The 27183-nt window shown below is 36.8% G+C and overlaps 3 protein-coding genes across 3 annotated transcripts; all 3 read right to left on the bottom strand.

Annotated features, from left to right (window-relative positions):
- Positions 1-1604: 1604 nt before the first annotated feature.
- Positions 1605-4611, bottom strand: LOC114714661 (uncharacterized). Its single transcript, XM_028899422.1, has 6 exons — positions 3972-4611; positions 3670-3828; positions 3434-3556; positions 3052-3099; positions 2346-2914; positions 1605-2225 (listed from the first exon to the last, which is right to left on the bottom strand). The coding sequence occupies exons 1-6, from the start codon at positions 4609-4611 to the stop codon at positions 1605-1607; spliced, it is 2160 nt and encodes a 719-aa protein (XP_028755255.1).
- A 9739-nt stretch (positions 4612-14350) lies between these two features.
- Positions 14351-19141, bottom strand: LOC114714660 (uncharacterized). Its single transcript, XM_028899421.1, has 6 exons — positions 19012-19141; positions 18802-18912; positions 18011-18600; positions 17550-17797; positions 17312-17450; positions 14351-14590 (listed from the first exon to the last, which is right to left on the bottom strand). Exons 1-6 carry the CDS (start codon positions 19139-19141, stop codon positions 14351-14353), a joined length of 1458 nt encoding a protein of 485 aa, XP_028755254.1.
- A 4553-nt stretch (positions 19142-23694) lies between these two features.
- Positions 23695-26897, bottom strand: LOC114714659 (uncharacterized). Its single transcript, XM_028899419.1, has 6 exons — positions 26261-26897; positions 25478-25639; positions 25247-25354; positions 25120-25167; positions 24415-24983; positions 23695-24324 (listed from the first exon to the last, which is right to left on the bottom strand). Exons 1-6 carry the CDS (start codon positions 26895-26897, stop codon positions 23695-23697), a joined length of 2154 nt encoding a protein of 717 aa, XP_028755252.1.
- Positions 26898-27183: the final 286 nt, after the last annotated feature.

Here is a 27183-nt window from a genome sequence, read left to right as displayed (position 1 = left end):
ACTCCAAAAACTTTTTATCTAAATAAAGTAGTGATTAAACGCCTTTTCGGGGGGACTTTTAATGCCCACACACATATAATAAATTCGTCATATTGCATAGCGTTAACCCTGTCTTTTTTGGACTTCGGCGCAAATTACCATGTTGAACCGGTGCTTCCCCATCACCTCTTTCACTTTTTTTTGGATCCGGGGTTTCGGAGCAAGTTGTGATTAACTACCCAATCGCTGCTCTACCCCATATCTCACGTGTAATCCATGTCTTCTTCCTTTTTTTCCCTTTCTATTTTATATTTCTTGCAAAATGAAAAAGGATATGATCGACACTTGAATGTTGATGGGCTAGCCTATACCCAAGTTCATGGTGTAATATATGCCTCAAATTAAGTCTATCACAGAAGAAATCAATCAATCAATCAATTAATTAATATATCCAAATCTTCATCTTTGATTTTATTAAATGGCTAAGAGATACTACCTCCTGTCTTTAAAATTTGGTCTGAACAGTTTACAATTCCATAAGGCATAATGGCTAAGTAAAATATAAAAGAGAATATATAAATGAATTTTAATAGATAAAATTAACTAAACATTAAAACGACTTATTTATAAAATCCAATCACGAAACAGTATGAAAAACCTTTTTTGATTAAGGACTTTAACAGAACAAATAATAAGTATGGACACACAGTCTATAAGAGTAAGTAACCAGCAAGTGTGGTTGAACCCACAAAGACAAGCGCAGGAATGATACCCACAAATATCAAATGAGCTCGATGTTAACCATGATGCACCAATACAAGCACAATCGAAGCCATGAATATCAAGTGCATCTGAAGCCAAGAAACAAGCACAGTCGAAGCCACGAATATCAAGCATAGCTGAAACCACGAAACGATCAAGCTTGATATTAATCATGGCGCACCACAGGCTAACGGCGCTTTTGTCAGCAACTAGCGTTCTGTGTTCAGTCGCGTTCTGTGTTCAGTCTTCAAAAAGAACATTCACAAGCATGCATGGGGTCAAAATTTATAGTAACTGAAAGATCTTCTTTTGATGATAAAAGCCTGTAGGGTATATTTCACGAAGAAGACCCAGCATGAAGATTTTAAAATAACAGTTCCAAAACTTTCTTTTCAAATGTCATTAGTTAACACCCAAAAAAAAAAATTCTTTCTAAATAGCTTGAGCTCACATAGGGACATTTCAATATGTGTGTGTGTATACAACATCTACGCATGAAAGTTTACAAAAGACATCTCAAAAGAAACAATTAAAGAAAAATAAATAACGAGTGAAATCTTCCATTAATTATTAAAGCTCGACATATCCCCGGACCCATCATGTCAGTTACAAATTCTGGGGAGACGGAAGAGTATCCAACTTACCGGAAGAGTAGTGTTCTCTCAAGCATATGGAGCAGAAGACTCCCTCAATCAAGCACAACAGCATCAGCAACCAAAGGGAAAAGAAAACCAGAAGAACCAGAGGAGGAAACACCGGGGAAGAAGGAGAGTTCGCACGATCGACAACATCCCACTGCATTACTATGCTTATTTCATTATTATTATTACTTTTAATATTGATCACTTTTTTTTTAAGGGCTATTACAAAACCCTTCTGCTTGATCGACCAATTGGAATCATCCTCTTCCATCCCTTGGACAACGTGCTCCAAATCTGCTCGTAAAGTGGGAACTCAAACAAGGCAAATATGGTGACAGGAAAGAGCGCAGCACTGTACACCAGAGTGGAAGTCCATTGCTTTGGAGGCAACCTGATTGTGATCAAAATGGTAGCACTAAAAGCAAGCATCGTGCAGCTCAACGCCAAGAACAGAAAAGCAAATCCTCTTCTCAGTCTCTTTGGCAGGGACTTGTGGAAATCCCACAGCTCAAATGGCGCGTTGAGGATGGAAAGAAACGTGACCACCGAAGCCAAGGAGAAGGCAACCGCCACGATGTCCATGACGGTGAAGAATATGAACACCGGAGCCCTGGAGAGCAGCGCGGAGCCACCCTCGGTCCCGCCCGGTATGGCATAGGCTGCCGCGAAGACCACCGTGGCCACAAGGACTGCCACCGTGGAGCAAGACTGGGCGGTTTCCTTTATCCATCGTTGGGCGTCTGCGAGCATCTGATCGTGCTCTATGTCCAGAAGGTCTCCTGCTGTTAGTAGATCTTTGTCACAATGGAAGTGAAGGTGAGATGGAACAATTTCTTCTACTCGCTGCACGCAACACACAAAAACGAATATTGATTTCGTCTAACAGTTCTAATAATATGATTGAATATTTTCATATACATATTTCCCTGGCTGGGCTTAATAATGACCTATAAATATACTTACTTTATGCCAGTTCAACTCTTCTTGAAGTTGCAACGCTGCACCAGGTAGGGCTGGTGCTCTATAATAATCCATCCCCGCAACCTGGTGTAATGCTGTGCGATTCTCTCCATTAACTCGAGAAGCCAGGAAAGGAACTACTTGTTCATCCTCTAGCAAGTCCAAGATTTTCTCTTGACGGTGCGTCACGACTACATGCAGTATGTTTTGGCCATCTTCACTGACGTGATTTATAGACTTTGGATGCTCTTCAAAGTAGAATTTAATGATTTCTGTAATCCCATTGGCGGCTGCTACACGCAATGGTGGGTGTTGTTGACGTTCCGCTGTTTCCTGCTCATCTTCTTCATTTCCTTCCCTCAGTACTTTTTGCTTACGCTTCCATTTCAGTTCTTGTCTCCTTTTCGCCACATTGTAAAGAACTGGGGGAAGTTTGGTTGGTGGTTTATCGTTGCTTTCGTCATAAGAGTACTGCCACGAGTAGTCGCATTTCACAAGAAACTTGACCAACCTCTCTGCTAACTGATGTTTCTTCTTTTCCTTCCGGATCGGCTCAATAATCCACTGAAATACTGCTTGCTCATCATCAAGCATGCATAATTAATAATTCATGCATGTTAGTATATATCCGAATATCCAAACTACTAATAATTTGATTGATTCAGTATTGAGTGTTGATTGTGTGTGTGTGTGTGTTCAATGATGTCACCTCCAGGTAGAGAATTCCAAAAAGCGTAATTGATCTTTGAAAGACAACCTGCAAGTTAAAAAGAATTACTACACACTAAAACATTAATTTTAGCTCACAGCAGTAGGCAAAAATCGTTGCTATAGGATAAAATTATTACCTACACCTGACTGTTATTGTTTCAGACCACAAGTTCATGGATGATAAAACCATGGCTGGCCTATAGTCAGATGATAGACAGTCTAATTGTCAACGGTTTTCTTAATTACTATTGTCAAGTTATGCCGACAGTTTAACTGTTACCTATATATAACTTCAATAGCAACAGTTTTTAATTAGTGATAACTAGGTCTTTTTTTACAACAGTTTTTCTAATGTTTTCATTTTCTCAAACAACAAGTACCTGGAGTGGTTGGTGGCCTGGGATCATCTTGATGTTCGCCGGTTTCCAAATCTCTCGCCGGAGTCCTAAGCAGCCGATCAAAGCTGTTACACCCTTCGATGTCGTATCCTTCATCAGGAAGCACTATCGTCCAAATGACAAGTTATTTGCATTTTCAAAGAGAGTTGTTAATGTGAGAACTGATCTATGCAGTTATGTAGTCAACTAAAAAGGAACTAAATATAAAGAGGATGTACATTTATAGACGATTTTGGTCATGAATCGCTGGGGTTCATAATGACTATAAAAAACAGTAGGCATTCTGGCCAGAAGCTGAAGACTTGTCAGACCATTTTTATTCTTCTTCACAGCCAGACTACTCTTATCCATGTTCATGATTATCCAAAGAGCTACATCTGCACACACATGTTGAATATATAAACATCCTTCTTCTCCGAATTAGGGCAAGCATGTTTCAGAAAAGTGTCTTCTACCTAGCTACCTGGTTTTATTTCTTGCAATTTGCCGCTAAAAACTGGTTTCTATTTTCTATACTTACCAAAGTATTGCCCGTTCACACTAGCATGAAGAATGGTCTCTGTAGCGCTTTCTTGATGGATTTTCATGTTAGCCTGAGGCAGATTTTCCGCATGCTTGACAAAATTGGTTAGCATCTTGAGGTTACCGAACTTAGCAGCCTTGAACACCGGCGTTTCACCTTTTAAGTTTTTCCACTCCAACAATGGCCTTCTCTTCTCCTCCTCTTGCTCCTTCTTCTCCTCTGATGATAGCTCTGCCATCTCCGCCTTCTCCTTCTCTGCCAGCTCCGGCGGCAAAGGAATGGTCTTCTCGAAGTCGAGTACGATGTCCGCCATCTCAGCCACATTGCAAGCCTCTGCGATTTCATGAAGAAGCGTGTTGCCTGCATGGTTCTTCTTCCTGATGACACGCCACCTTTCTTCTTCAGATAGCTTTCCCAGCAACTCCTTCAAGATTTCTGGATCATTAGAGTCAACTGCCTTGGTAATGGCAGTGTTACCACACAAGTCAAAATCCTGAAGCAAATACATCTTATCATTATCAGCGAAGATTTTCTTGAACTTTTCCCATTCTTTGGAGTTATAAGCTCTTTGAGCTTCTCTCATTGTTTCGCTGAACATATCTCCCTCTATCATAACCTCACTATTCTTCTTTCCCATTTTTCCTCTCGTCCTGCTGCACACACTTGTGATCAACTTGTCGATCTATTTATAGTATTTATATACGCAATGTGTGAGGGAATCTCACAAGTTTTCTTATTAGGCGATACCTTTGTAGTATATTTTTTTCAGATGAAATTGAAGATTATTATAGTGTTATTTGTGTATTGTGCATTTATAATTTTCAATAAGTTAGACCCAACATTATTAGATCATTTCAACTATTCCTGCAATGTATAACAATAACTGTTATTCATAGTATCGTGTAATTTAATTTTGTTATTTTAATCATAGCTCAGCAGTAATATCTAACTTTTAAGTTTAGTTTGTTCTGATTTTAAATTTTATATGATAATTATATATGTTAAAATATAAATAACAGTAACGCTGACGATCTTATATATATATATTTTCGAACTTCAGAAATTAATTTCTTATCTTTAGTGATATATATGTGTATAATTATTGAAAATGACCTCCAGCCATAAGTGCTTTACTCATCATTCTTTTTGTTTCCGTACGAGATCAAAGTAACATGACTATTCTTTGCTTGCAAAAACGATAAAGTAAAAAAAGATGCCTCCTCTTTTTCAATTTACCTATGTGTGTCGCCCCATCGGAAGAGGATTTTTTTTTGGGGGGATCTATAGAAAACTTTTGGAAAAACTTCAAAAAAATCCTTGAAATATAAGAAATTTCAGATTGGGTCCTGAAATTTTGAAAATGACAGAAAGGGTCAGTGACCCAATTTGTTATTTGTAAAATTAAGAAGAATTGATAACCTTGCCCCTCATTTGTATTCATTCATTATAATGATTTAAAGAATCATTATAAAAGTTTAAGCGTTACATAGATTCGTGTAGGGAATAACTACTCACTTTTTCATGGTCAGGTGTCTTGTTATTAACTACAACTAATTGTGTAATCACTAAAATAATGTAAGCATTACTTAGATTCGTGTAGAGAATAAACTACTCATTTTTTCATAGTTAGGTACCTTATTATAATTATAACTAATCTTATAATCACTAGAACAGTGTGTAAGCGTTACTTAAATTTGTTTAGAGAATAACTACTCACTTTTGCCTGGTCAGGGGAAAAATTGTCAATTTATCTTAATTTCACAAATGACAGATTAGGTCACTGATCTTTTCTATCATTTTCGAAATTTCAGGACTCAATCTGAAATTTTTTATATTCCAAAGACCTTTTTAGAATTTTCCCAAAACTTTTCCCATGATTTGGCTAGATTTGGAGTAACTCATAGCTAGGGCTTTCTATTTCATCAGGACGGCTTCTCAGTGATCTTATATTGATTTTTTTTTTTCCGATTGCTTCTTTTGCTTTGACATCCAAGACATGAACAAACAAAGGAGGGGGGAATATCTCTATTCTTCCCATCTACTCAAGTCAGGGTGAAAGTCGAGTTCAGAGGTTTGCCCCGTTTATCCTGTGAGGGACGTCAGCGGTTCGAGTCCGCTTATCTTCACCGTGTAAACTTACAAAACTGTGATAGCATCCAATTTTTCTGATTTGTCAGTTCAAGACTCTACTGCAAAGGAAAGGAAAGTCAAACTCCTAGCGCTAAGCCTAGAAAGCTCTCAGGCCCGCAATAGACTCTATCAGACTAGGAATCTCTATTCGTTAATTAATTTGCTGCTGCGTAACTACTGAAATTAGTGCGTGATATTTGTCGATTTATTGGGGAAAAAAGTTAAACTTTAGCTTGTCAGATATACCATGACTTGCTCACATCCTTATTTTTGTCACCTTGTGACTACTAATTACAAGTCTAGTTATTTATGGAGCAAGAGAAACACTACCTTGCGAATTCCCAGAGTCTTAAATAAAGCCCTCTCTTTTTCCAGCGAATTGGTAATTACTCCAAACAATTTGACTGTGACTACTTCATATCCTACAATTTTATGACGATTAGTTTAGGTAATTTTAGAACAGGTTCATTGGTCTTGCTGTCACAGAAAATCTGTTCCTAATATTGTTTTAGGTTTGTAAGCTACTGTTTATTTCATCTTAAATCAGGATGGTAATGTCAGAAGCAAGTTGATTATCTTATATACTCCTTTCTGGATATTGTAATGTTCACATTTTCATTAGGTTGTTAATTAACCCTTCGTGTTTAAGTTCCAGTCTTTTTCTTAATGATGGCTGAAGCAAAATATGTCCAGGAATGTGCATCTTCCGTGATCATCCACCTTGTTATTAGTTTATTTTCTGAATCAATCAATATAAAATACTACTAGAAAAATAGAAAACTTGGTATCTCATAATTTTATTTTCATAGTTTGCTGAAAAACAATTGAGGGACTACCCAAGCCTGTGGGAATTTGTAATTAAATTCCAATTAAACCTAATTGAAATAATTAAAATTGAAGTTTGGTCTACATCTGTATATCTTCAATTTTCCTTTTTGACTATATGGGACGTCCTTGTCTTTTAACAATATTCACAATTCCCTAATCAGATTAGGCATTTGTTAAGAGTGTAGGTTTGAATTTGAATTTTGATTTTAGTTGGATTTAATTGGGCTTCTTTCTTAACTTTATCCTCTAATGTTCTTTTTAATTTTCATAATTTAAAGCACCCAAATATCATAATTTAATGCCTGCATATTCTTTGCTTGCAAAAATGTAAAGGAACCTCTCCAATATAATAACTCATTGGCCAACTTTAAGAGAGGTACTACGTAAAGAACAATATAATATTGGGAATTTACGTCATAGTAATAATTTTCAGTTCCAACTTAGAGGGACCGATCAAGAAATTCAAGTTTATTAAATTGACAGATGAATACATATGTACTCTAATGTTCTAAAAGAATGCTGCATTCACACAAACACACTCACATACGTTGCTTTATTAAATTAAAAAAAAGGAAAAAGGAAGAAACTGGAAGAAAAAATTCCTAGGAAAAGCCTTATATGTTTTTTACTTTAGCGCCACATGATACATGTGTAACAATGGTTGTTAGGATTCAAGTGTGAATATAATGCATATTATTATATATATTAGTATTAGACTCAAGAATTTTTCCATTAGAAGCTAAGAGACCAACAAGGGGGAAAAAGAGAAAACAAAGAAAGAATTAAGAAATGAAGTCATTCACAGATGCACGCCCATCAATACGTGCCCCAAATTAAGTTCATAAAATGAAACTCAATCATCAATTGTTCGAAAGGTGTTATGCCTAACAAAATAAAAGATTTTAAAAAAGGTACACCAAACTCGCATATACTCTTATAAAAATAATAGTCCTCCAATCCTAAATATAATACTCACTTTATAATAAGACTGAATTTATACTATAAAATGAATATTACATTTAGGTTATATTTAGGACCAGGAGATATAGTAGAATACACCAACTAGCAAGGCTTCCTCTCTCACACTCACACACGCAAACTCTTCATTTTGCAGAAAAGGCACAAATTAAGTAGCACACTCTTCGATTTAAAATTTGCTGTGGATTATTGATTTTTTGGTTTCTTGAGCTTTCTGAGCACTCGACCAGTTGCACCAATCGCCTTCATCGTCTTCTTACATACATTGTGGACCAAGATTGGAATCATAGCTTCGTAATAATCTAACTTTGGAGCTTGTATAGTTGAATTCAATTTCAGATTTTATATGACAGTTATTTGTGTTAAAAATATAAACGCGCACCTGAAACTACAGAAGCTAATTTCTCGTGGCAAAGTGATATATGTAAAATAAAGTTACGGGGCATATAATAGTGTACTTTATCCTCTAATGTTCTTTTATTTTTTTTGGCCTGTGCTTCAATATCATAATTGAAAGCATCCAGATATCATAATTTAAGCATGCATATTCTTTGCTTGCAAAAACAGAAAGGAAAAATGGAAAAGAAAATTATACCCTCTCTAATTAATAACAACTCGTTGGCCAACTTTAAGAGATGAACTAAGAAAAGAACAATATAATCTTGGGTTAGAGGAGAGCCATCAAGAAATACAGGAAAAAGGAAGAAAATAAAAAGGAAACGCCTAGGGAAAGCCTCCTGTTCTTTGCTTTATTACCACGTGATACGGAAGTAACCGTGGTTGTTAGGATTCAAGTGTGAATATGATGGATTTACTACCATATAACCAGTACTAGCCTCATAAAAAATTTTCCATTAGAAGGCCCAACAAGAAAATGAAGTCAAGTCCAGAAACCAAACAAGAAACGGCGTCATTCACATGTGCGTTTTGATGGGCCTGTCTAGACGCAAGTTCATGAATGAGTCCAATACATGTTGGCAAAAAAAACAAGAAGAAGAATGAGTCCCATATGTAACCCAAATTAAGTTCATAAAACGAAATTACTCATTTATCAGTTATCTAAAAGGTGTTACCTAAAACTAACAAGGATTAGGTCTAGCAGTTCTCCACAACATGTAAACTAATGTTTAAATCTCCATTGGGAAAAATATCTGTATTTAGTACTCGATATTATCTTGAATAGAAGGTACTTGATAGATATACCAAAATAATTATACCTACAAAAAGAAAAATGTTACTTGATGAAAATAAAAATTAAAAATTAAAATAGAATAGACCAACTAGTTAGGCTTCCTCACACACGCACACAAACTTCTTTATTGAGCAGAAGAGCACAAATTAACACACTCTTCTATTTAAAATTTGCTCTAGGTACTGTTCGATTATTGGCTTTTTGGCTTCTTGAACCTTCTGAGCACTCGACAAGTTGCATCAATAGCCTTCATCAACGGGAAGCACTATCCACCCAAATTATATACACACGCATACATGATCCCATTTCTAGAGTTGTGAGAAGCAATAATGAAATAATGGAATTATGAAAGTAAAATAAGTAAATTATTAAGAGATAATTACAATGAGGTCTTAAAAAAAAAAATACTAACAAGTCCTAATAACAATTAAGCAATTATTACTTACTACCTTACAACTTGTCATTGTAAGCTGTTTTGTAAATTATAGCTTTATATAGCCATCAGGCTTGTACACGTGTTACGACACTAAGTAATCTGACGGTTACAACTGAAACAACTTGATTCAAGTATGACAGCTAATATATTATTTCTAAGATCTTCCCTCAATTTGAACTACCCCTTTAAGCTACTTGATATATCATTTGAATTATGTCATATACATAGATATCTTTTAAAATCTAGGAATGTGCTTTGAGATAGAGCCTTCGTCATCTCGTCTGCAACTTGATCTTGACTAGGAATATGCTGCACAAGAAATTCTCACTTTATTGCTTTCTCCCTTAGAAAATGAAGATCCAACTCAATGTGTTTTGTCCGGGCGTGCATGATTGGATTTGTTGTTATCATTACAGTACTGAGATTATCACACAACACTTGCGCAAGTCTAGAAAGTACAACATGTAACTCTTGAAGTAGAGACTTTATCCATAATACTTCAGTAACAGTGGAGGCCATACTTCTATATTCGGCCTCTGTACTTGATCGTGCCACGGTAGCCTGCTTCTTAGATGACCAGGCAACTAGATTAGTACCAAAATAGATACAAAACCCTATAGTACTGCGTCTATCATTACAATCAGAGGCCCAGTCAGCATCATAATATGCTGTAATCGCTCGACTGGTGCAAGGTCGAAGAACTATGCCATGAGTTAATGTTCCTGCTAGATACCGTAGGATACGTTTCACTGCTTTCCAATGGCTGATGAGTGGATTCTGCATAAACTGGCACACCTTGTTGACTGCAAAACTTACTTATGGTCTAGTGATCGTTGCATACTAAAGAGCTCCTACAATAGATTGATAGAGCTATGGCTTAATCATAACATCCGATCCATGTTTGAAAAGCTTGAGACCCACTGTCATAGGAGTAACTACTCCTTTGGCATTGACCATACTAGCTCGAGACAGAATATCTTTAAAGTACTTGGTCTGAACTGAGTGAAGAGAGCCATCTTTGTACCTCTTAACTTCTATACTCAAAAAATAACTCAACGGGCCAAGATCCTTCAGTGAGAACTCACGATCCAAATTAGCAATAAGAGTCATAATATTGGTCTGAGAATAACTAGTGATAATAATGTTATCAACATAGGCCAGAACAAATAGTAATTCACTGGAAGTAGAGCGAATGAAAAGCGACGGATCACATCTACTAGCTTCAAAACCATATTTCATAAGAGCACTACCAAGCCTTTCAAACCAAGCCCTTAGAGCTTGTTTAAGACCATAAAGAGCCTTATCTAACTTGCAAACCAAAGTTTTATCTCTGCTTTCAAAGCCTAGAGGCTGAACCATATATGCTTCCTCCTTCAGATAGCCATTTAAGAATGCATTATTCGCATCAATTTGATAAATACGCCAATTTTGAGACAATGCAATGCTTAACACTATACAAATAGTGACAAGCCAAATAACTAGACTAAGGTTTTCATGAAAGTCATACCCTTCTTGCTAATGAAATCCTTTAGGAACCAGACGTGCTTTATACCTGGGAGAAGAATTGACAGGATTGAATTTGGTTCTAAAGACCTATTTACGTCCTATAGCTTGTCGCCCAGCAGCTAAAGGTACAAGTGACCAAGTCTTATTTCTTTGTAGAGCAGTAGACTCTTCTTCCATTGCTATTCGCCAATGGGATGATTGACGGGCAGTAGAAATAGAATCTGGTTTAGAAGTAACAGTAGCAACAAAAACTCTGGGTTTTAAGTTTCTAGTTTTTGATCGCGTAATCATGGGATAAGAAGATTTATGAGGTGGAGAAGGAGAAGACTGGGAAGAAGAAGATGGTGAGGAGGGAGAATGAGATAGAGGTTGGGAAGGACTAGGACCAGGAAAAGGTGGAGGTAATGTGGAGGCTGAAGATTGAGGTGTAGTAAAGGTTGGTGAAGGTTGAGGTTGAGGTGAAGACTGTTGTGAAAGAGTATGACGTGAAGTTAAGGGTGGAGAGGTAGGTAAGTATATAGGAATAGTGCATGGTGCAACTGAAGTAAAGGTAGTAGGTGAAGTAACAATAGATTTGGTATTGGTGAGAAAAAGACTAGGGTAGGGAAAGGAGGTTTCATTAAAAACAACATCCCAAGCAATATAAATTCTGCTAGAAGATGATAGGCACTTGTAGTCTTTATGTGTAGAACTAGGTCCAAGGTAAACACATTCAAAAGACTTATAGTCAAACTTGTGAAGATTATATGGTTGGGTTAATAGAAAACAAGAGCAACCAAAGGCTCTAAGTCTACTATAATTAGGTGCCCTGGAATATAAAGTTTCATGGGACGTTTTCCCTTGAAGAACCGAAGAGGGAAGAATGTTGATAAGAGATACTGTCATTCCAAAAGCATCATACTAGTAAGAGAGAGGCAGAGAAGCTTGAGCCAGTAGTGTAAGACCAACTTCAGTAATATGTCGGTGTTTGCGGTTAGCGACACCATTTTGCTCATAAACATGAGGATAGCTTTGTATGGATTGTGCCACGATGAGCAAGAAATTTGGTGAACCGACGATATTCACCACCACCATCTAATTGAAAAATCTTAATGGTAGTATTAAATTGAGTTGAAACAAAGGCAACAAATTGCTGAAACACAACAAAAGCATTTGATTTAAGTTTCAGAGGATAGATCCATATATATCTGGTTTGAGCATCAGTAAAATGAATATCGTAGAGATAACCATCATAAGTTTTAACAGGGGAAGGTCCCCAAATATTATAATATATCATATGAAAAGGTGCAGCATACACAGTATCGGAATAGAGAAAGGGTTGCTTATGTGATTTCCCAAGTATGTAAGCTTTACAGGAATCAGAAGTAGCAGTCTTATTGAGAGGCACTTTACAGTTCTTCATAACAGAGGAAACAACAAAGGAGGACGGATGTCCAAGTCTACTGTGCCAAAGCAGAAAGGAATTACAAGAAGTGTCTATAGAACATCTTGTATTTGAAACTACAACAGAGAAACAAGCTTCAGAATGGGGCTTGAACTTGAGGTCCAACACAGGGTACATCCCATTTCTAACATCGCACTGATAGAGAATTGGCTTAGTTTTGGGATCCCTGACGCGGCACTATCGTTCATCAAATTCAACTGAGACTTTGTTATCATAACAAAACTTGCAGACAGAAATTAAATTCTTAATGATTCGTGGCAGATGAAGAATGTTATTTAGTTTAAGAGAAGGAGAAGTATTGGAAATAACAGAGGTAGTATTAAACTAAGTTGAAACAAAGGCAACAAATTGCTGAAACACAACAAAAGCATCTGATTCAAGTTTCAGAGGATAGATCCATGTATATCTAGTTCGAGCATTAGTAAAAATATTCGTAGAGATAACCATCACGAGTTTTAACAGGGGAAGGTCCCCAAATATCAAAATATATCATATCAAAAGGTGCAGCATACACAGTATCAGAATAAAGAAAGGGTTGCTTATATGATTTCCCAAGTATACAAGCTTTACAGAAATCAAAAGTAGCAGTTTTATTGAGAGGCACTTTACAGTTCTTCATAACAGAGGAAACAACAAAGGAGGACGGATGTCCAAGTCTATTGTGCCAAAACAGAAAGGAATTACAAGAAGTGTCTATAGAACAGCTTGTATTTGAAACTACAACAAAGAAACAAGCTTCAGAATGAGGCTTGAACTTAAGGTCCAACGCAGGGTACATCCCATTTCTGACATAGCACTGGTAGAGAATTCGCTTAGCTTTGGGATCCCTTGACGCGGCACTGTCGTTCATCAAATTCAACTGAGTCTTTGTTATCATAACAAAACTTATAGACAGAAATTAAATTCTTACTGATTCGTGGCAGATGAAGAATGTTATTCAGTTTAAGAGAAGGAGAAGTATTGGAAATAACAGAGGTGCCAACAGATTTGATAGCCAAACCTGCACCATCACCAACATGGACTTGCTCCGCTCTATTATGCTTTGAAGATTCAGCTAGAGAAGTCGGATCATGAGTAAGATGACTCGTTGCTCTAGAGTCAAAATACCAAGACGGATCAGCAACAATGTCAGAAGTAGCAATGAGTGCAGACTAATTAGCGGGTACCGCGGAAGAATAGGAATCAGAAATAGAAAGACCTTGGAAAGATTCATCAAACATGTACCAGCACGAAGAAACAATGTGCCCTGTCTTGCTACAAAGCTGACATATCACCTTTGACTTAGTAGAGTTGTTGTTATTACCACAACTACCATGCCTTCCTCCTCCTTAGCCATGATTACGATTGCCACAACTTTGTTAAGGAGCATGGTTTTGAGCAATATTTACCATAATAGGGGAGACCGCCAGTACAGATCGGCAATTCTTTTCAATACGAGCCTCTTGTGCCATGAGTAGCGCTTTGATTTCAGCTACAATGTAGGGCTTAAGCCTGGTGGAGATTGAAATTATGAAAGGATCATAATCCTCAAAGAGACCATCAAAGATGAACTCCAATTGATCAGAAAGAGACACCGGCGAGTCGATTGCAGCTAGAGCATCAACGCTGGCCTTAACCTTTAAGAGATATTCATTCATAGACGAATTCTCTTTCTTCATGTTCTTCAGGGTCATTTTGAGCTGCTTCACTTTAGCTTTGGTTTGTGAAGCAAAGAAGACGCTGATTTTGTCCCAAATCTGAGTAGTAGTCTCACATCCAATAGTATGAGTAAGGACCGAATCGGACATGGAAGAAAGTAGCCAGGACATGAGAAGTTGATCCCGATGCATCGACCTTGTATATTCAGAGGTAAATGCAACACGCTAATCATCATGAAGTTCAAATTGCTCAGGCGGAGCAATTGATGAATCAAGAAATAATTCAAGAGCATATCCTTTCACCGCACTAAGAACTTGTTGCCGCCAGATGAGGAAGTTGGAATCATCAAGCTTGACAAAAATGGAATGAGAGAAGGCAACGACTGAATCAGAGGAAGAAATGATTGGAAGCGAAGACGAGGAAGCCATGGATCGTTCTATGGCTTTGCATACCATATAAAGAATCTGAATGTGATATATTATTAATGTGTAAATTACAGCTTTATATAGCCATCAGGCTTGTACATGTGTTACTATGGTAAGTAATCTAACGGTTACAACTGAAACAACTTGATTCAAGTATGACAGCTAATATATTATTTCTAACATTAAGACTTTTAGTAATTATTAATAAGAGAGGGTACAATGGCTAATGAGTCTGGTGAGGGATGATTCCATAGGGTAGTTGCTCCGAAAAGCTTGGGGCAAGCTAGCAAGAAGCTCGAGACAAGTGAATTTCCTTTCATTAAGCTCCATAACCAGGCTTCTGCCGTTCATTTTGCTAATTATCCAAAGAGCTACATCTGCATTCACATGTCATCAATATAATCAAACATGTCTTAGACCTGAAGGACATCAAGCTGAACATAATATTTATATCTATATATAAATATAGTGTAATAAGCAATGTGATCTCTAAATTGAAGAACAGACCAAAATGTTGGCTATTAATATTAGTAAAATACTGAAAATGACCTCTGCATCTGATCTAAGTGATTTATGTTGAGTTTTGTGAAAATACTATACTTTGTCCTCTAATGTTCTTTTTATTTTTATTTTTTTGCCTGCGTTTTAATGTCGTAATGGAAAGCATATTATTCTTTGCTCACAAAAATAGAAAGCAAAAACTGTCGTTGGCCCAAAAAAAATAAAAAGCAAAGAAAGAAAGAAAGAAGGTAAAAACTGTAAAGAAAATCATACTGTCTCAGATAACATCTCATTGGACAACTCTTAAGAGATGTACTATGAAAGGAACAATATATCGAGCATTTGCGTAGCAGCAGCAGCAGCAGCAGCAATAACAACAACAACAATAATTTTCCATTAGAACTTAAAAGAGATCGATCAAGGAAATAGAGGTTTATTACTTAATTCCTGTAGTCTTGCTATATAGCGGTTTGAGTGATAAAACCAAGGAAAATATTTTCATATTACTGGACACCGATTGATATTTGTAAAGCATTGCAAATAAACTACGGACACAAGGGTGGCTTTTTTCTTAATGGTTCCTGTTTGGGATTAAAGAAAGTAACAGTATTGTGAAAGAATGCTGCATTAACATATTTATTCTTAGCTTACAAAAATAAAAAGGTTAAAAAGGAAGAAATTGAAAAGAAAATGCCTTCTGTTGTTTACTTTAGCACCACATTATTCAGATGTATCGAGGGTTATTAGGATTCCAGTGTGAGTATAATTAATGAATGTTTTATTATATAATCAGCATTAAAAGGGACCAACAAGGAAACGAGGGTTCATTCACAGATGCATGTTGATAGGCTTGCCAAGACCCAAGTTCGTTAATGAGTCCAACACGTGCCCCAAATTAACCTAATCAAATGAAACTTAGTTACCAAATATTTAATTTATTTACTGACCTTTCAAAGGCGTTACTTCAAAGAAATATTTTTTTCATGTTTAATATAAGACCTAATTAAAGAGTTGATATTAATCTTAACTGTAAGAAGTATTTCATATAAGTATTAACCTTTTTTAGATTAACCTTCTTGATCTTCCCTCGACAATAATTAAGTAGAAGAGGAAGAAAAGAAATTAAAAATATGCCTAGAATATTTTATAAAAAAATATATATATCATATTAACTAATTCAATTCAAATTAATTAATTAAGCTTGAGTCAAATTCTTGTTAACCGGAGGCGCAGGAACTAGATGTTGGGCTTTAAGTGGCCCACATGGTTTATCGCCACTGGTATCTGAGGGCCTATTCTAGTTCCACAGAAAATATTACTGCTCCTCGTATTAAATTTATAGGGTTTGGGATCGAAAATACTACAGAAACATATATTGAAGCCTTTTATTTTGATTTTTAGAAACTTCTTCCTTCTTCTTTATCTCGTTGTCTCTTACTATATTTCAGTTGAAGTTAGGAAGTCCTAAAAAATCTAATACTCTCTGTCTCTTAGCCTTTTTCTAATGAAGTTAAGAGCATAATATGAAATTTTTTTGACAATTCCAAATTTACCTTTAATCTTTCGTACATACTGATGCGATGTGTATTATAAATAATTAAAGATATAATAACAAAAACGTGAAAATGTTATATTGAGTTCTTAAAGAGACATGTAAAAGTAAAAATGTTGTTTCAAAGGGAATCATATTTTGAAGCGAAGGGAATTCAAAATGAGTAATGCTGTTAATATTTGAGATGAATAGAGATAGCATATAAGGGGATTAGGAGAATTATGTTATAAAAGAGGTTGGATAAAATTCTTCGTCGACCAACACAACCCTCTTCCTTTATTTGAATTTAGAATTGGCTATAAATTATAAGCATGTTAGGAGAATGTAATGATCAAAAGGAATCTTATATTGTCGGTTATAATTTTCTTGTGTTCTGGACAATATACTTAAATTCAAATTCGCTCACATTATATAAGAATAACGGAACAGACCACACCAACATGGCTTCCTATATAAGAACAACACAACTCAACAACAAACCAGCTCCTCTCCCTCTCTCCCTCTCTCTCTCTCTCTCTCTCTCACACACACACACACACACATTCATCAAACACCCACAATTCCATTTATCTTGCAGAAAAACTTAATAATTAACAAACCTTTGATTTGAAATTTTCACCAATTACTTTATTCATCGCTTACGGATACTTTGCTCTTTGATTCCTTCTGCAGCAACAATGTTTGACGGCTCTATTAATTGGAATCACCTTCATGATCTTCTTGTGTACCTTGCAGATGAGGCTTGGAGGCATCATATAAAGTGGGAATTCGATCAATCCAAATATGGTCACAGGAAAGAACGCAGCACTATAAACCAAAGTCGAAGTCCATTGCTTCCATTGCAACCTAATAGTCAGCAAAATGGTTGCACTAAAAGCAAGCATTGTGGTGGTGAGCGAGCAAAACAGAAAAGCGAACCCTATATTTAGTTTATGTGGCAGATACCTCTTAAAATCCCAGAGCTCAAACGGCGACGTGAGGATGGAAAGAGACATCACCACGGAAGCCAAGGAGAAGGCAAGTGCCACGATGTCCATGACGGTGAAGAAAATGAACACCGACGATCTGAGGTACACCGGAGTGCCGCCCTCACTCCCTCCCGGGATGGTGTAGGCCGCCGCAAAACAACCGTGGCCACGAGCACCGACAGGTGGAGCAGGACTCGGCATTTTGCTTGATCCATGCTTGTGCGTCTGCAAGCATATTATCGTGCTCTGTGTCCAGAACATCCCCCGCTGTAAGCCTCCTATAGTCACAATGCAAGTGCAGATAACTGGGAACAACTTCTTCCACTCTCTGCGGAAGCCAACAAAATATTGGCCTTCTTAAATATGAATACCATTAATATATATCAGTGAAGATAACATGAAGAAGAGCTAGTTATATAGTTTAATTTGTTTGCTTACTTTGTACCATTTTAGCTCTGCCTGAAGTTGGAAAGCTGCACCAGCAAGGCTAGCTACTCTGTAATAATCCATTCTAGCAACTTGATGCAAAACTGTATGATTCTCCCTAGATATTCGATTGACCAATGTGCCAAAAGATGGATTTTTCTTGAGAAGTTTGAAGATTTCTAGCTGACGATGCTTGACGGCCATGTGGAGTATGTTTTGTTCATCTTCACTTACATGATTTACAGACTCTGGATGCTCTTCAAGGAACAGTTGAACGATTTCTATAATCCCATTGCTCGCAGCAACCAGCAATGGAGTGTGATTACCATAATGGTGTTTCTTTTCTGCTTGTTTGTTTGGATCTTGGTCGTCGTCGTCGTCATCAAGATCCTGTTTGTCTTGCCTCTTCTCTTCCTTGCGTTCCACTTGTTTCTTCCTTTTTGCGACGTTGTAAACAACAGATAGCAAAACGACCAGTGTTTTCTTAATATGATTGTAAGAGATCTGCCACGAGTAATCATGCTTAACCAGAAACTTGGCCAGACGCTCTGCTAACTGATGATGCTTCTTTCTTCTCCAGAGGAAATCAATCCCCACGAACACTGTTTGTTATATTATTTCATTAAATTTCAGTGTTGTGATCAAGGTGGGGGTGTTTTGATTCGTAAACAATGTTCTTATTACCTTTAGCTAGATGTTTCCAAACTGCATAGTTGATCCTCGAAAGACCTGAATATCAGCTAAATATTATGAGAGCCCTTGGACGTGATAATTAACGTTTTTGTAACAACAGGCTAAGGTACCTGAAGCTGGTGGCTTGGCATCATTTTGTTGTCCAGTTTCTAAGTCTGAGGAAGGCCTAAGCAACTCGAAGCTATCGTAAACTTCAATCTCGTATATTTCATCCGGAAGCGCTATATATATATATATTATATATCATCCAAATTACGAGTTTACATTCATTTGCATTCACACAGAGAAGAGAGAGAGAGAGGTAGGGAGAGAGAAAGTACAGTTATAGATGAGATTGGCAAGGGATCCCAGAGGGTAGTGGCTCCGAAAAGCAGTGGGCATTCTGGCGAGAAGCTGAAGACAAGTCAGCCCACTTTGATTCCTCTCCAGCAGCAGACTGCTCACATCCATTGTCATTATTATCCAAAGAGTTAAATCTGCACCCACACGTATATATCAACACACACACACACCCACACACACACAGCCGTCATCACATATATTTTGCAAAGACTAGTTTAGGGGCGTGAAACTTTTTCATTGACTGAGACCGAGAGAGGTGATAGGTTCATTCCCGTTTGCAATAACCAAGAGAGTCGACATTCTTTTGGCGGGAAAAACGCTCATGATAACCTTATGATCATGCAAAACGGAAAAAAGTCTCGACACTCTGATCCTTTATCCTAGAGGCACAATGCTTTTACTTTAATCATGAAAATAAAATTATAAAATTACACAAGTTAAAAACATACTACCTTCTTGACATAAGATCTATTTTGTATAGTATAATTTACTGGTAGATTTTATATTTAAGACTGGAGGTGATATGTAGTAAAACAATGAAACTGTAAATAAAACAAATCTGACCTACAACCCAAAAAAAATTAACTTTTTTTTTTTTGGCTTCGTCTGTGGAAAAATGGGAGATAGAGCGATGTATGGCAGATGATTCAAATTAAAATGATTCAACCAACACAACAAACAAATCAAGATATACAGAGTACGACATCAGCCATCTCCGCCACCCTGCAAACCAAAGCGATTTCGTGAAGGAGAGTGTTGCCTTCACAGGTCTTCCTCGTGAAAGCATGCCAGCGTTCTTGTGCTGAAAGCATCTCCAGCAAATCCTGAAGGAGTTTGGGGCTATCAGAGCGAGTTGCAACATTAATGGCGGTGTTCTTGAACAAGTCGAAATCCTCAAGCAAATCTTTCTTATCTTCTTCAAAGATTTCCTTGAAGGCTCTCCAATCTTCAGACCTAGAAGCTCTCTGAGCTCTTTTTATTCTCTCGCTGAACAGAGAAGCCTCTCCCTCTATCTTAATTTCACCACTCGTCTCTCCCATTTTCCTCTCACGAACGCACTCCTGTTTGTGCTCAATGTCTGTCTGAACTTCTTTCTACATATAGACACACACACAGTTGGCGGGAAGCTTTCTAATCATTAGGCAGTATACAAGTATTTTTTATGTCAAAAAAAAAAAGAAGTGAAAATCGAATATTAGTGTGATATATATGGTGATGAATGATAATAGCTTTTTAATAGTGATGCATAATAATAGCTTTTTAGAATTAGAACCTAGCACTATTCGAAATTGAGCTACGTCATAATTAATATATATGTATGTATGTATATATATAACAGTACAATCTACCACACGATCAGCATCGGGATTCCACCAGCATAAAATTATTATTGTATTAATTTTTATATATTGTCGTGTAATTTAACTTTTATTTTAAACATCAGGATGTCTTGGTCTAATTAAAATTTTCTTTTGAAAAAAATGTATAATCGCACTTTTAACTATGGTGCAGTTCAAATTTAAATCTGTATGAAATTACTTGTGCGTGTTAAAAATATAAATAAATTAACGGTGCCTATGGTCAGAAATATAGATTGCATGGTAAAGACTTGAAGTCAAAAATGACCCCCGGACACACAAATAAAGACTTTGCTAATAATCACTATTTGTTGGGACTTTAATGTTCGATATATTTTGAGATTTATGGAATAGTCAGTCTCATATAGAAGTGTGTCCGGCGTCCATTGTTCTTTTTATTTTTTCTTTTCTTTTTAACGGGCTGTAATATTCTAAAAGCATATGTGCTGCGATATATATTCTTTGTTGCTTGCAGAAAATCAAAAGAAAGGTGAAAAATTGAAAAGAAAATGCCTTTTATATATATATATATATATATATATTTTACTTTGGTACCACGTAATACACGTGCATCAGTGGCTGTTAGAATCCAAGTGTGAACAAAAATGAATGTTAGAATCGGTATTAGTATTGTATAAGACGTTAGCTAGAAGAAAATTATGATTTAAAATATAAAATGTTGTTGGAATAATTAATATGATTTTTCACTTTCACCACTATTAAATACTCCACTGGTCCTATTTATAGGACAGAGAGAGAAGCTATTTTTTAGTCCTATTTATAGGGCACTAATAGAAATTTTTTATATGAATGTATAATTTTACCTCTCATTTATTATTATGTTGACTTTGTTTATATGAGGTATAATGTATATTAAATAGGGATAAAGTTAGAAATTTATTAAATTTTAAATGAGAGTTAATAAAATTTAAAGTTTTTTTTAGTCTGTATGAAACATATTGGAAGTGCCTTATAAAGTATAAGAGAGAGAGAGGAGTGAGATGAAAAATAATAAATCAAGAGACGTTACTTAAGTTTTCTCACAAATCAAGAGATGTTACTTAAGTTATTAAATGTGTTTTAAATTGATAGAAAATACCTATTTTGCCCTTATTAAAAAACATGATACGAAAATTCTCTCATCTCTCCTGCATTTAATAAATACCCTCTCTCCTCCTTATAAAAAGAGGTAAAAGTGAAAACTATCATTAATTATGTTGCAAAGGACTTCCAAGAGATCATGACAAAGGTTTTTTTCCCCGGGCTAGCCGAGACCCGAGCTGATTGTTCAGTTGTCCCCCAATCACAAATTAAGTCTATGAAAGGCTTAATAAAATTTTTGCCCCATGAATTTCAAACCATAGATTTTGAAAAAATGACCAGTGTTTTCTTAATATGATTGTAAGAGATCTGCCACAAGTAATCATGCTTAACCAGAAACTTGGCCAGACGCTCTGCTAACTGATGATGCTTCTTTCTTTTCCAGGGGGAATCAATCCCCACGAACACTGTTTGTTATATTATTTCATTATATTTCAGTGTTGTGATCTTGGTGTGGGTGTTTTGACTCGTAAACAATATTCTTATTACCTTTAGCTAGATGATTCCAAACTGCATAGTTGATCCTTGGAAGACCTGAATGTCAGCTAAATATTATGAGAGCCCTTGGACGTGGTAATTAACGTTGCTGTAACAAGCTACGGTATAAAGCTGGTGGCTTGGCATCATTTTGTTGTTCAGTTTCCAATTCTGAGGAAGGCCTAAGCAACTCGAAGCCATCGTAACCTTCCATCTCGTACCTTTCATTCGGAAGCGCTATAGTGGGCATTCTGGCGAGAAGCTGAAGACAAGTCAGCCCACTTTTATTCCTCGCCAGCAGCAGACTGCTCACATCCGTTCTCATGATTATCCAAAGAGTTACATCTGCACCCACACATATATATCAACATATATATATAGCCGTCATCACATATATTTTGGAAAGACTAGTTCAGTGGCATGAAACTTTTTCATTGAGACTGAGAGGTGACATGTTCAATCCCGTTTATAATCTTATGTCATCTTTACTTATCTTTTTAACTATAAATAAAACAAAGAGAAAGACTAGGCGTAGCTACTTTAGCCTTATACATACACATTTATCACGTATGCACCCACACACACATCAACGTATCCGAGCCATTCTTTTGCGTAGGAATTAGGATATTAAAAGGATCTTACTGCAGGACAAGCAATAAGGCTCTCCCATGTAAGTAGTGCACTAGGGAATCTATACTTTAATCCCCAATAATTCTGTTTATATTTGACACTTTAACATTTGATAACACTTAAGTTTTCTCACAAATCAAAAGATGTTAGTTAAGTTATTAAATGTGTTTTAAATTGATAAAAATGACCTATTTTGTTCTTATGAAAGAATATGATACGAAAATTCTCTCATCTCTCCTGCATTTAATTAAATACCCTCTCTCCTCCTTATAATGAGAGGTAAAAGTGAAAAACTATCATTAATTATCTTATAAAAGACTTACAAGAGATCATGATAAAGGGTTTTTTTCCCTGGGCCAGCCGAGACCCAAGCTGACTGTTCAGTTGCCCCCAAATCACAAAATAAGTTTATGAAAGGCTTAATATAATTTTTGGTTCATAAATTTCCAACCATAGATTTTGGTCCTTCAGATGGTCCAAGTTTTTATTGAATTATAGAGACTTGAGGGAGCAAAACTTATAGTTTGAAATTTGAAAGACCAAAATTAAAATGAGAGTAAGCTTAAGGAATCAAAAATAAGAAATCAATTAATTATGCATCGAAAATTTCAAGTGTGATTTTTTAGATGAGCACTGAACTTTAGAAAACCGAATCATGCAGGTATGCTCCCAGGATTTATGAAACTAAATTAGGTCAATAAATCTGTACTTATCTTAATAACGTACATCTCAACATTTGATATCACCAACCATATGTAGAAATTTGGAAGTAGACATGCCTGTAGATATTAAAATTACTATTATTTATGAATTGAGAAAAATTAAACACGCACAAGACCAGACACAGGAGAATGAGACAATCACAAGAAATCGTATCTTATTCATCCTTAGTTTAAAAAGAAACACTACAACAAGAACTTTTCAAAAGTCGCAAATGCTAGAGAAATATAACACACCACACCAACCAAATCATGGGCTTCCACGTACAAACACTACCTACTACAAACTCCTTTATTTAGCAGAAAACGACAAATTAGCAGATCAATTAAAAATTCGAACTAATTTCTGTTCTTCGCTCATTGGTACTACGCTATCTTAAGCCCTTCTGCTTGATCGACCAATTGAAATCTTCTTCTTACATAAGTTGGGGAACAGCTTGGAGAACATAATCGGAATCTTCTTGTAAAGTGGGAATTCAATCAAGGCAAATACGGTGACAGGAAAGAGCGCAGCACTGTACACCAAGGTCGAAGTCCAGTTCTTCCATTGCAACCTGATTGTGATCAAAATGGTCGCACTAAAAGCAAGCATCGTGGTGGTCAGCGACACGAACAGAAAAGCAAACCCTATGCTCAGTTTCCGTGGCAGGGACCTGTGGAAATCCCACAGCTCAAACGGCGCATTGAGGATGGAAAGAAACATCACCACCGAAGCCAAGGAGAAGGCAAGGGCCACGATGTCCATGATGGTGAAGAATATGAACACCGGAGCTCTGGAGAGCAGCGCGGAGCCACCCTCGGTCCCGCCCGGTATGGTGTAGGCCGCCGCGAAGACCACCGTGGCCACAAGGACTGCCACCGTGGAGCAAGACTGAGAGGTATCTTTTATCCATTGTTGGGCGTCTGCAAGCATCTGATCGTGCTCTATGTCCAGAAGATCTCCTGCTGTTAGTAGATGTCTGTCACAATGCATGTGAAGGTGGGATGGAACAATCTTTTCCACTCGCTGCACATCAGACACAAGATCGAATATTGGTATCGTTTAACATAGCTCTAATATTAATCATATTTCATGAGCTTAATGGCCTATACTTACTTTATACCAATCCAGCTCTTCTTGGAGTTGGAATGCTGCGCCAGGTAGGGGTGATCCCCTGTAATAATCCATCCTCGCAACTTGGTGCAATGCCGTACGATTACTTTGAGTAACTCGAGAAGCCAGTGAGGGAAGCTCTGGTTGATCCTGTAGCCATTTGAAGATTTCTCTTTGACGGTGCTTGACCGCTATGTGCAGTATGTTTTGGCCACTTTCACTGAAGTGATTTATAGACTCCGGATGTTCTTTAAGGTACAAGTGTATGATTTCTATAATCCCATTGCTAGCTGCTATCAGCAATGGCGAGTGATCTTTATAGTGTTCCAGTTTGTCCTTCTCCTCTTCTTCTCTTTCTTCCATAACTTCTTTCTTTTCCTTCCATTTCAATTGCTGTTTCCTTTTCGCGACATTGTGTAGAACTGGGGGAAGCTTGACCACTGTCCTATCGTGAGGTTGGTTATAATAAGAACTCTGCCACGAGTAGTCGCGCCTCACAAGAACCTGGGCCACACGTTCTGCTAATTGATGTTTCTTCTTTATTTCCCAGATCGACTCAATCCACTCGAATACTGCTCGCTCATTTTGGTCAAGCATGCATATAATTAATGATCCATATTAGTATATATTCGAATATTCAAACTATTAATAATTTAATTGACTCAGTATATATTTGTGTGGGGATTATATGTTCAATGATGGTGGCACCTTCAGCTAGATATTTCCAAACTGCGTAATTGGCCCTTGAAAGATGACCTGCAAGTCATCATCAGTTAAGTATTAATTTCTCAGACAATGCATACGAAGTGTTTGATATTTTTCAAACAGAAAGTACCTGGAGGTGGTGGCCTGGCATCATGCTGTCCGCCAGTTTCTAAGTCTCCCCTAAGCAACTGATCAAAGCTGTTGCAACCTTCAATGTCGTATCCTTCATCGGGAAGCACTAAATGGTCCAAATTACAAGTTTTATATACGGAGAAGCAAAGAGAGTTGGGTGTGAGAACTAATGCAGTTATGTGACAACTAAAAAACAAAAGCACTAGCTAGATGTAAAGAGAGAATGTACATCTATAGACGAGTTTGGTGGTGAATTCCTGGGGATCATAACGACTCTGAAAAGAACCAGGCATTCTGGCAAGAAGCTGAAGGCAAGTCAGATCATTTTTATTCTGCTTCCCAGCTAGATCATTATTCTTGTCCATTTTCATGATTATCCAGAGAGCTACATCTGCACAAACATATTCAACATAATCAAACATTAACGTTTGTTTGGTAAACCTATGATCATTTTTTTTTTTTAAAAAAAAAGAAGTTCTTCTATACTTTGCGACATAAAGCTCTTCTACAGCAAACAGAACACTTAAAATTCCAAAATCAAGTCTAGAAAAATTTCAATTTTCTTTTCTTAAATCATAATTATATAAATGCGTATGAAAATAAATAATTTGACTTAAGCATAAGAATTACTAAAGGACAATTTTATGACCACCGAGCACTTGGATCAATTAGTAGGAGTTATTTTAACTTAACCAAAGGTCATGGTTTCAATCATTTGGGATTGTTGCCCATATGGGTCCTATCATGGCCTAATTCGAATTTGTCTGGTTTGTAACTTTTTTAAGGGGATTGACTTGAATATTGAGTGCATAAGGCAAAAAAAAGAAAAGAAAATGGATTATTTGACGAAAAATATAACAAATACATGAGATAAACAATATAAATTCTACTTAAAAAGATAAAAACTCAATATAAATAGTACTAATAGTACATAACAATCCATATTCCACTATACGAAAAATAAAATAATAAAAAATGGTTTCCAATCAAATCTCGATCCTGAGAGACTTACCAAAGGATTGCGCGTTCAAACTAGCATGTAGAATGGTCTCTTTAGGGCTTTCTTGATGAATTTCCAGGTTAGTCTGAGGCTGATCTTCTGCACGCTTGACCAAATGGGTTAGCATCTTGAGGTTACCGAACTTAGCAGCTTTGAACACTGGCGTTTCACCTTTTAAGTTTTTCCACTCCAACAATGGCCTTCTCTTCTCCTCCTCTTGCTCCTTCTTCTCCCTTGATGATAGCTCTGCCATCTCCGCCTTCTCCTCCACTACCAGCTCCGGCGGCAAAGGAGTGGTCTTTTCGAAATCAAGTACGATGTCGGCCATCTCCACCATCTTGCAAGCCTCGGCGATTATATGGAGAAGGGTGTTGCCTTGACGGTTCTTCTTTCTCACGGCGCGCCACCTTTCTTCTTCAGATAGCTTTCCCAGCAACCCCTTCAACAGTTCTGGATTATCAGAGCGAGCTGCCATGTTAATGGCGGTGTTCCCCAACAAGTCAAGATTCTCTAGCAACTCTGTCTTATTATCAGCAAAGATTTCCTTGAACTTGTCCCATTCTTTGGACCTGTAAGCTCTTTGAGCTTCTCTCATTGTTTCGCTGAACATATCTCCCCCTATCATAATCTCACTATTCTTCTTTCCCATTTTCCTCTCACGAGCACACTCCTGCTTGTGCTCAATGTCTGTATGAACTTCTTTATATATACGCTCACTCGCAGTAGTGACTAACAAGCTTTTTTACTGGGTCCTTAGTATAATATAAGACTAGGTCTTATATATATTAAGAATCGACGGTAATGCCTATATGTAATTTTGTGTAATAAAAATGAAAATCGAATTACAAAGTGATGAATAATAATAATAGCTTTATAAAATTTAGAACCAACAATTTTAAACTGAGCTACTCAGTAAAATATAAATAACAACAAAA

This window comes from Neltuma alba, unplaced genomic scaffold (assembly GCF_004799145.2).
Source record: "Neltuma alba isolate B1F8T4 unplaced genomic scaffold, ASM479914v2 tig00011524_pilon, whole genome shotgun sequence".
In the NCBI taxonomy this organism is placed as follows: Eukaryota; Viridiplantae; Streptophyta; class Magnoliopsida; order Fabales; family Fabaceae; genus Neltuma; species Neltuma alba.
Note: the sequence above shows the minus strand (reverse complement) of the source record. Positions and strands in the feature narration are given on the sequence as shown.

Bases quoted from the DNA above. Each gene is read 5' to 3' on its own strand.
- LOC114714661 (XM_028899422.1), bottom strand. From the start codon at position 4,611: ATGGGAAAGAAGAATAGTGAGGTTATGATAGAGGGAGATATGTTCAGC. The intron at 3,829-3,971 runs GTAAGTATAGAA...ATGTGTGTGCAG, and splicing joins TGTGAACGGGCAATACTTTG to ATGTAGCTCTTTGGATAATC. The intron at 2,226-2,345 runs GTAAGTATATTT...TGTTGCGTGCAG, and splicing joins AAGAGTTGAACTGGCATAAA to CGAGTAGAAGAAATTGTTCC.
- LOC114714660 (XM_028899421.1), bottom strand. From the start codon at position 19,141: ATGGATGTGAGCAGTCTGCTGCTGGAGAGGAATCAAAGTGGGCTGACT. The intron at 18,913-19,011 runs GTACTTTCTCTC...ATATATATATAG, and splicing joins TGCCAATCTCATCTATAACT to CGCTTCCGGATGAAATATAC. The intron at 17,451-17,549 runs GTATCTGCCACA...GCTGACTATTAG, and splicing joins GAGCTCTGGGATTTTAAGAG to GTTGCAATGGAAGCAATGGA.
- LOC114714659 (XM_028899419.1), bottom strand. From the start codon at position 26,897: ATGGGAAAGAAGAATAGTGAGATTATGATAGGGGGAGATATGTTCAGC. The intron at 25,355-25,477 runs GTACATTCTCTC...TGGACCATTTAG, and splicing joins CACCAAACTCGTCTATAGAT to TGCTTCCCGATGAAGGATAC. The intron at 24,984-25,119 runs GTGCCACCATCA...ATGAGCGAGCAG, and splicing joins TTGGAAATATCTAGCTGAAG to TATTCGAGTGGATTGAGTCG.